The sequence below is a fragment of the Vitis vinifera genome, chromosome 5 (genome assembly GCF_030704535.1).
Source record: "Vitis vinifera cultivar Pinot Noir 40024 chromosome 5, ASM3070453v1".
Classification (NCBI taxonomy): domain Eukaryota; kingdom Viridiplantae; phylum Streptophyta; class Magnoliopsida; order Vitales; family Vitaceae; genus Vitis; species Vitis vinifera.
Genome location: NC_081809.1, coordinates 2,661,972 through 2,672,663, shown reverse-complemented (window position 1 = coordinate 2,672,663; position 10,692 = coordinate 2,661,972). Strand labels below are relative to the sequence as shown.

At 33.9% G+C, this 10,692-nt stretch overlaps 1 protein-coding gene across 1 annotated transcript; it reads right to left on the bottom strand.

Moving 5' to 3' along the window:
* Positions 1-1,975: 1,975 nt before the first annotated feature.
* LOC100264739 (signal recognition particle 19 kDa protein) lies at positions 1,976-9,968 on the bottom strand. Its single transcript, XM_002265213.5, has 4 exons — positions 9,744-9,968; positions 7,444-7,636; positions 7,215-7,314; positions 1,976-2,434 (listed from the first exon to the last, which is right to left on the bottom strand). The coding sequence occupies exons 1-4, from the start codon at positions 9,956-9,958 to the stop codon at positions 2,304-2,306; spliced, it is 639 nt and encodes a 212-aa protein (XP_002265249.2). The 5' UTR covers positions 9,959-9,968; the 3' UTR covers positions 1,976-2,303.
* Between the last annotated feature and the right edge of the window lie 724 nt (positions 9,969-10,692).

Genomic DNA, 10,692 nt, shown 5'->3' with positions numbered 1-10,692 from the left:
CCTGAGTGCCTGACATAATGCCTCAGTGGAATGGGGTACAACATTGTGATGTTGATATTGTGAGTTATTCTCTGCAAAGTGTTGTTTTTCTTTTCTTAGAAATAAAAATTTGTCTAATGAGGTTTTAGGTATGCAAATAAGCTTGTTGCTTTAGATTTTACTATGAAGTCTGTATGTGCTCATTTATTTATATTTCTATCTTAAATCTTCTGATGAAATGTATATATTGGTTGCTTATACCAAAATTTTATAGTGGTGGCTAAGGATGAAGTTTTGTTTTGGGTATGTTTTTTTCAAATTTATCCCACATTCTTTATGTTTTTTTTTTTTGTTTTTACTACTGGGTTGTTGGTCTGGGCAGCTAGGAAGATACTATGCTCTTCATGGTGTTCAATCAGGCTATTTTTTCTGCTTTTTTCCTCTTCAATGTGAGTATATCATTGATTTAAAAAATTCACAGAACTTGCCCTCATGCTCCTCAGTGTACCTTTCTGCTCCTGGCTAAAATCTTCTAGTGACAGTCTTCTTACCAAAGGAAATTAGTGTCTTTATGCAAAGTTAGATTCGTTTCAACCTTTGATGGTTTTTCATCTTCATGTTTGTGCTTCCATGAACATTTCTTTACCTTGTTTGGACAGGCAAACTTATCCCACAAATGTATTACCATCTAGCATTTGCTTCTAAGGAAATATTCAGTAATAAATAAATGTGTCTGCTTATGAATATTAAACCAAGATGCAGACCAAAGCAATCACGGGCGCAAGACGTGGAACAAGTTTGCTCATCTATATGCCTGTCTGATGGAACAGGTTTGCTCTGGACATTCTCTTTTTAAGGCAAAATAGATTTGCTAGTTGCCATGTATTTACTGAAATTGCTTCAATATTGGTTCTCTTGCAATTGACTTCATCTTCAGCTCTTATCGGGAGGTATAGTCCAATGATGAGGCCATATTTGCCTCCCATGGTGTTAATACTTCAAAACACTGGCCATAGCCATAGGAGTTTTGTGAATATCTTGAGGCATTTGACAGACTTATGAATCAGGGTGAACTATAGATGGAGATGATAATAATCATTTAAAAAATCAGTAAATTTCAATAATCTCCTACATTTCGTATTTCATGACTCCTTTTGCTCTATTGAAAAAATTGAATGAACTTATGAATATAGATATATATTACGTACATTGTGTGCTATCAGCTCCATTTTCTTTTATCAGCTGGTAATACGGCATTGGCCGTAACTTATCATAAAGAAATCATGGTAATGTGGCTGTACAAGCAGGCTTACAGAATCCGGGTCTAGAGAATACTTTTCACTTACTGACCATGCAGCTCCCTCGTCCTCAGTAGAGGCAAAATGCCCCATATCGTGAACACATCTCTGGCTTGAAACGCCTGCTCATACCATTCCATATAAATTTTCCATCATTAGTACTTATCTGATATGCCCAAGATTCTCATTCTTCTCACCATTTCCTTCACCATTCCATGAATGGACATGTCTGAATCATGTTTCCTGTCGGTGAAATTCAGTGCCGGAAAGGGGGCACCTGTAAACATGGATCCACTACCTTGTAGAAATACAGGCCCCCATTGAGAAGTGTAAAGAGGAGAGGTAGAGCGAGTGGGCAAAGGATGAAGAATGGGGGTATAATCAGAGCGCTATGGTTGAAGGTTTTTTGTTTGGGCAATTTGAATTGTAATACAGAAATCGATCATTCCTCACACACAGAGGATAAAGATAAGGTTAAAAAAAAAAAAAAATGCTTCTTTTAATTGTTCAATCTCCTATTTTAATTCCTAATAAGCAAATCTGTAAAGAGTTTGGAAAAAGGGTTTTAAGAACAATTATCATTAGGGGTCACCAAATGAGATCCTACCTAAATATACTGCAGTGTAGAAGTAACATATCATTGAAAGAAGCTAGCACTAGAACATTTTTATGATAATGAAAACCAATTGAAGTTTCAGTGCTCATGAATCCTTGAATATGTGATTAAGATGTTGGAGGTCACAAGACACTGCATGAAAACCAGTGAATGTATTGTGGATTATAAGTTACATTCATGTTTGTATATTTGAAACTCAATGCAAGCCAAATAATACTTCTAAAAAGCACTGAGGATGATCTATTTTAAACCAACACTATGGGATGAAAAAAGAAACTACTTTTTCAAGAGAATTTCAACTCATGAGAAGTTAAAAGAGAGCCTAGGTTTGACAAAAGGATTAATGACCAAAAGGAGAATGTAACCATGCTTCCACCGAAAATATAGAACAAGACCTTTGGATTCTGCATCTACCGCTTCTTTTTTCCACCCTTCCCAGATTTGGAAGATCCAGTGTTTGAGGTTGATGCAGGCTCCTGTTTCTTGACCCTCCCAGGATGTCTGGGTACCAACTCAGCAACATGACGCATCAGCTCTTTTCCTGGATTATAAGCAGGTCAAAGGCAAGAGGACTAACATGAGAGGAAAGCCATGATACAAACAGCCCAAGTACAGAGTTGTATGCATTTAAATCACAGTTAGATTACTTTAAATTGTTGATACAGGTTGTATATGGCACATATTCACATTTAAAAAAAAAAATCATTTTCCTTTCTTCTTCTATATATATATTTTCTGATATAGGGTTACTCAAACCTATCAACTTTCTGCATCCTTCAAAAATTATTACATCAGGTAACATTATAAACGTGTTATCTAGGTAAGGATTATTTGCAAATTTGTCCAAGGAGAATAAGGAAGAAAAACAATGGAATTTTAATGGAAGAAAGATTTTTGGAAGTGGTGCAATTGTTGATGCATGGAGAAACAACTTGAAGATTATATCTGTCAATCAAAAACATAATTAATGTTTTCAAACATTTGCAAGCCTGTGTCCTCACGACCATCTGAAGGATATTTTGGATGAGTAATCAGGAAATAGAACAAAAAACACACTGACCTCTAATTGCACTGGTGAAGAAAATCATCACTGATCCCATCTAGATGCAGTTTCCTTATCTCTAGAACTGGTTTATGATGCTGGGACAATCAAGTATAACACTGGTGGCTCCTCACACCAGCCAGCCAATAACTGGAAAATTTCCCACAATGAATGCTTAGGAGGAGATTTCACAAATTTGAAACTCAATGATAGTGGAAAGTTTAGGGGGAGTTTATACAGATTTGGACTCATTGGTAGCGCTAAATAGGACATTGACTACACCTGGACTTCATAATTGGAGTTTGTAAAGGATGGTCCTCTGATACTAATTAGTTTCTTTGATTGGTTGGGCCCTCGTTGAGGGTGGCGATGTTTTTGCACCTCCTTTTGGGCCGCTTCGTTTTTGTTTGAGTTGTGTGGGGGTGTGGGTGTATTTATCTTGCATACCTTGGGTTGCTCTTTTGGTGCCCTTTTTTAATGATTAATATATAATCTTCTTTATTTATATATATAAAATATGAACTTCATAATTGGAGCATAGAAAATAGCGAATGCCATTCCATTGCACCTCATCATCCTCAAAAGCAACTCAAATGTATATAACAGAGCAAACAATTAAGCTATCTTTCATGAATTCTTTTTTTGGATTGGGTCAGACTGATATAGATGACCATTCTTTAACCATGATAGGCTTTGTAGATTGCATTAGTTCTAACTAAGGAGAGGGATTTGTTTTTATTTTATTTTATTTTAATAGGTAAATGAGCAAGGTATGTTAAAAACACTTGCCAAAAGGCACAACAAAGTATACACAGGGTATACAAATAAGGCCAATGGGCAGGCAAGAGAAAAGAGAAGGGATTTGTTTTTGAGTGGGCTAAAAAAAAAACAGGGTTTTGCTCCAAACAATATTTTCTACAAGTCTCCAACATCAATCGGGCTTGAAAACCTAGAATCAACACCAAATGAAAAAAAAAAGCCCAAAAAAATGGCTTCCAAACCAGAAAACGGGAAACCCAAATATGCAACTTAAATGTCATCGATGCATGCTCTGATACCAATTGATGAAATTTTAAACGACATAGGATTACATGTATTAAAACATTTCATTTATTGCCATTTAATGCATGCTTTAATGTCTACATGTGATCCTATGTGTTTAAAATTTCATCAATTGGTATTAGAGCATGCAGGGATGACATTTGAGCTGCATATTTGGGTTTCCTGTTTTTTGGTTTGGAAGCCATTTTTTTTTTCGTTTGGTGTTGATTCTCGCTTTTCAAGCCCGATTGATGTTGGAGACTTGTAGAAAATATTGTTTGGAGCAAAACCCTTTTTTTTTTATTTTATGGTTTTTGGAGCTCATTTGATGGGATTTAGAAAATTAGGGCTTATCTTGGTTCTTCCTTTTATGCGTTTTTTGTGTAATTTTTTGGGTTTAGATTGAAGGATTGATGTTTGAGGATGGAAACCTAGGTGTTTTTGTCGAAAAATGCACAAAATTTTGGCCGAAAGTTTTTTTTCTCCAGAAAAACCAGGTCGTGTTCAGCCCGGTGGGGAAGATGAACAGTGTATCATGACGTTATATATAAAAAAAAAAAAACTTTTTTTTTTGGGTTGTCTTGGTATTATTATGCATTTGTCAAATTTGGTTTTATTGGGACAATTATTATTTTATGATATAATTTTTTATCTTATACCAATAATGTTGTCATAGGCATTTTTTGTTAAATATTTAAATTTATTATGATAATAAAGACACTTGTGTGATTGCCTATCGCAATTCCAAGTGTGTCAAGTTGTGCAAATTAAATATTTGAGTTTATCATGACAATAATGAATATATATGTGGTTGCCTATCGTGATCCTATATGTGTCAAATTGTCTTTGTTGAGATATTTTATCTCCCACTTTTGGTTGCTATATTATTGTGATTACTAAGGTCCATATGGGTATTGTAATTGTCCTATCGATGATTATAATACTTGGTAGGATACTCAGATTGGTGAAGGAAATTAATTGTATATTATGAACCGTACTAATTTTCTATTGCCCTTTCAGTAATAAAATTAGTGCATCCTGGTTGTAATATTTAATTAGTTGTCCTTACCGTTGTGGAATTTCAAAATTCCAAATTATTGCTAAATTCTAGAAACTAGCAAATAACATGATATTTTAGTAACATGCATATTGTTTAATTTTGCTATTTTCCAACTACTAACAATCTTGGAATTACTCTGCAATTATCTGTCATCAAGCCTCTTACTGGAAATAACTTTGAGGAATGGTATGAGTCTTTTAATGTGCATATGACTCTGCACAATTTGGACTTAGCTTTGAGAGTTGATGAGCCAAGTAAGCCCACTGATGTGAGCTTTGTTGATGAAAGATCCTTTTATGAGAGATGAGAGCACACAAATAGGAGTTGTTTGATAGGATTATCACCCAAAATGGTTTTAAAGAGAATACAGTTGACAGATGCATACTTTCCATGACACTAATCAAGGTAAACATTTCATTTATTGTCATTCAACTGTATTCTCTTTAAAATCATTTTGGGTGATAATCCTATCAAACAACTCCTATTTGAGTGTTCCCATCTCTCATAAAAGGATCTTTCATTAGCAGAGCTCACATCAGTGGGCTTACTTGGCTCATCAACTTTCAAAGCCAAGTCTAAATAGTGTATAGTCATATGCACATTGAAAGACTCATACCATTCTTCAAAGTTATTTCCAGTAAGAGGCTTGATGGCACATAAATGCAGAGTAATTCCAGGACTGCTAGTAGCTGGAAGATAGCAAAATTAAACAATATGCATGTTACTACAATATCAAACTATTTGCTAGTTTCTAGAATTTCTCAATTTAGCAATAGCTTGGAATTTTGAAATTCTACAACGGTAAGGACAACTAATTAAATATCACAACCAAGATGCACTAATTTTATTACCGAAAGGGTAATAGAAAATTAGTACGATTCATAATATATAATTAATTTCCTTCACCAATCTAAGCATCCAACCAAGTATTATAATCATAGATAGGACAATTACAATACCCGTATGGACCTTAGTAATCACAATAATAAAACAACCAAAAGTGGGAGATAAAATATCTCAACAAAGACAATTTGACACATAGGATCACGATAGACAACCACATATATGTTCACTATTGTCATAATAAACTCAAATATTTAATTTGCACAACTTGACACATTTGGAATTGCGATAGACAATCACACAAATGTTCTTTATTGTCATAATAAATTTAAATATTTAACAAAAAAGGCCTAAAACAACATTATTGGTATAAGATAAAAAATTATACCATAAAGAGCACTAATAATAATAATTGTCCCAATAAAACCAAATTTAACAAATGCATAATAATTCCAAGAATATTAAGACAAAAAAAAAAGTTTTTATTTTATTTTTATTTTTAAATATGACGTTATGATGTTCATCTTCTCCACCGGGCTGAACACGACTTGGTTCTTCTGGAGATTTTTTTTTTTTTAGCCAAAATTTTGTGCATTTTCCGACCAAAACACTTAGGTTTCCATCCTCAAACATCAATCCTTCAATCTCAACCCAAAAATTACACAAAAAACGCATAAAAGGAAGAACCAAAATAAGCCCTAATTTTCGAAATCCCATCAAATGAGCTCCAAAAAACATAAAAAAAATGGGTTTTGCTCCAAACAATATTTTCTACAAGACTCCAACATCAATCAGGTTTGAAAACCGAGAATCAACACTAAACAAAAAAAAAAGCTCCAAAAAATGGCTTCCAAACCAAAAAAAGGGAAACCCAAAATAACCCAAATATACAGCTCAAATGTCATCCATGTATGAGCTCTGATACCAATTGATGAAATTTTAAACGACATAGGATCACATGTAGACATTAAAGCATTTTGGTGACAAATGTATACATTATGTTAGACTTTGTTGCATCTTTTACTTTGGTGCTTTCTATATATAATCCTTTTGCCTATCAAGAAAAAAATACCAAATACATCAACAAGGCCCATCTATTTTTAGTTACTCTAGGAAAGATATTGATAAATCTATGAATGATGAAATTATGATGGTGGGGACACAAATACAAGGCACTGTATTTTCTGGGAAGTAATTGCATGCTAAGAAGACTTGAGATAAACTTGGACATCACTTAACCTAAAAACACAATCACAGTTCTATAATCATGCAACAAAGAAAAAGGTTAAAAAATTTAAAAATAAAATAAGATAAAATAACAAAGAGCATCCTTACGGGAAGAAATGGCAGGATTATATAAAGTTCCATCTTCCTTTTTCAGCAACACTCTCACTCTCCCTCGTTGCATGAAATCACGTGGATATGCCTTATCAATCTTCAATGGCCAAACAATAACAATTACTATATAAATAAATAAATTCACAACTCCTATTATAAAATTTAAGCATACCAGCATAAAAGCAGATAATTTAACAAATATTTTGCAAATTTAGTAATGACAAACCTCAATTGCAAATGGGAGTTTGAGATGGCTGCAGCAGTCACCAATCTCGACGCAAGTTGGATTTTCACATGCTTTACTGGTGCTTAGCCGCCGCCCCTCAGCTATCGTCTTTTTTGAATTAATATAAACAGGATAGAAGACTATCCACTTCTTTATATTTGGGACTTCTCCATCCATGTCTCCAATCAGTATCCTATGTATAGAGAACACATGTAATTCAGTCAGAGCAAGGCAAGTCCATCAAATTTGATCATGATAATGCTTGTAGGTCCATTAATTAAGCTTAGAAGTATACCAGAACATTCAGGTATGTGGATCATGATTATGATAGAACACTCAATTAAGACTTCTATCTATCATACAATATAATGGAGTGGGTTTAAGAAGATTGACATCCTTTCTGAAGAAATCTTGGTAGGATAGATGGTGAATCAATGTGATTGTTGCTATAGATATATCCAAATCCCAAGGAAGTAGGTTGAACCTAGAATAAGCAGGGTCTAAATTCAACATGGTTTCTATGGAAAAATGTGTACATAAGGGGAGGAATCTGGAAAAACAAAAATACACCTCCAAATACTCTTGGATCTCAAGCACACACATACGGTACCATGTACTAAGTCTAATCCCCATGCTTCATTTTTTGAAATTGCGATTACAATAACTATTGGAACTTGTGTACATTTTCTATTGGGTGCAGTAAGGGCACCAAAAATGTCACTTTATTTGAACCACAAAAAGCGAGGGGAAAAAAAGACACGTTCAGCAATCACATAAGATTAAGTCCTTAAAAAGATTATACATGACCATCCTGATTAGTCTTCAAAACTTTTCTGATACACCTCAGAAGAGTGCTTTCTCCACTTATTCATTCCCAACTTTCCTGAATCGTTAATGACGCTTACCTACTCCATTCCCCAATAACAATCCACTCAGGTGCCATATATAAAAAAAACAAATGCATCATAGAAACCATACAGAAAGCCATCAAAAATAAAAAATAAACACTACATAAACAACTAATTTCCAAAATTACAGATCAATAAACAACACATAAAGTGTGCTTCTCTCTCTATCTCTCTTTGATCAGAAACAAAATTTTCATCGATATGGATTTACAAGTACAGATGAAGTATGAGGAATCTTTCCAAAATTAAAAAATCTGATCAAAAGAAGAGACAGATAGGCTCTATCCATTATACTAATGAGACCTATACATCAATATATGGTACCACATGAGACTATACAAGAAAAAGCCACTCAACATGCCATAGGGGTCAATACATTTCCCACAAAAAGAAACCAAAGCATCACTCTTAGGTTACTAATTTTGATCTTTGCTTATCTGCGCATAAGCTCATAATATGCTTAAAAGATTCAAATTCCTCACTGAACATTAAAACAAACAGGCCACATTAGAGTTACAAGTAGACACGAGAAACTGTCTCACATATTCAATATTCCAAGCTTGAGATTTAATGTGAATTTCATTCAAAAATCCTTTCCTTTCTTAGACTCAAAATGAACATTGATAATAAAACACATTAATCATATGAAGCATGGATTTCAAATCAGGAGTAAGAATGTGAAGAATAATGGAGGATAGGATTATCCAAAGCTTGCAGTTGTTAGATACCTAAGAAACTAAAAATCTTCACTCAATTTAGTCAAGCACATCCATTTTCCAGAAAATTGACTTTCATTTAAACTTAAATGACATTAACCATAAGGTTCAGAATTTTCTATTACTTTCTCTTCCTAAATTTTTCTCAAAAAGCTAACATCGGGTAAAACAACAGAAAACTGCCCATCCATAGGGTAAGTTCAGAAACCTCTAACAATTCCAACTTGATAAAAAGAAGCATAGGAATAGAAAGAGAAAGAAAATTGGGGGCTTGAATCTGTCATAATATGGAATAAGTTGAAGAAGATAACCCTTTCACAGAATTTCCTCAACTTTCTCAGCAAACAACACAAAAACATGAATTTTGAAGAAAAAAAACACCATTTTCTCATCCTTCCCTCCATGTTCCCAGCAGCCAAATGGAAATCGCCACTTCCTCAGCAATCAAAACAACACAAGAGACATGAAAAATAAAAGAAACAAAATCATTTTCTCATCCTCCCTCCTTTTTCTCAGCAACCAAACACCCAAGAAGAAAATATAACAAAACAGTAGCCCAATCAAAACTCCACTTTCTCGGCACCCAAATCAGAGATTGAAACCAAAATAACTCAAGAAAGCCTCCACCCACTTTGAACCGAATTCCAAAACCCTAACACCCAGTGAGATTACTGACCTGAGGCGATAATAGAGATTGGCGCCGGCGAGATATGGAGAGAGATCGCGATTCGCAATGGAATGTAAACGGGCCTTTTTTTTTTTTATAAAAAATGAAAAATAAAAAAATTGAGAGAGAAAGAAAGTGTTTGGGCGCTGTGTTAAGGCTATCCCAACCAAGAGCGATTCATTCCCATCCGGGTTGCTTTGATCTATCCAAACGCCCTTGTGCATGAAGAAAGAGTTTTGGGCCTTTTGATACACTTAAATAATTATTTTTATATTTATATCAAAAAATTATTAAGGAAACTCATTTTTTGCTCTTTGATTGTATTATAAAAAATAAAATAAAATATAATAAAAATTTTGAGTATTTTTAAATTATTTTATATTTATATATAAATGAATGAGTTTGAAGCAAGAAATATAAATAATTTATTGATTTGGTTTTTTTTGAACGCCGCGTTTGGAATGTCATCCAGATTGGCTTTAGATTTTTGTCATTTTTTGTCTTTTTACCTCCAATTTCCAAATTAGTGATTTATTAGAGAGATTTGAAACCTCTTTCCAAAAAACCTGTTTTAAGGCTACAATAATTTTTCAACTTAAAAACTTGATGGAAATTTTTTTCATTGCCCATAAGTTCATTGTCTTCGCCAGTGCTAAATTAGGAAAACTATTTTTCACATTTAAGTTTCAAATGAAATTGTGTTAAGAAAGGTTTTGAATACTTTCTTAAATTTAGTGTTGAAAACAAATTGCATGTTCGGAGTGACGAATGTACATATTGCAAATCAAACGATCATTATAAGAATTAAAGAGTAGGCGGAAAGGAGTCTGGACTCTGGACATGTAAATGGCTGGGTTGGACTGGGCCTGTCTTGGTTTGGGCTCAAGAGAGTGTGAACCGAACCGATTTTACTTCCCCATTCGAGCCCATACTTAGGCCCAATTGAGCTGGGGCTCGG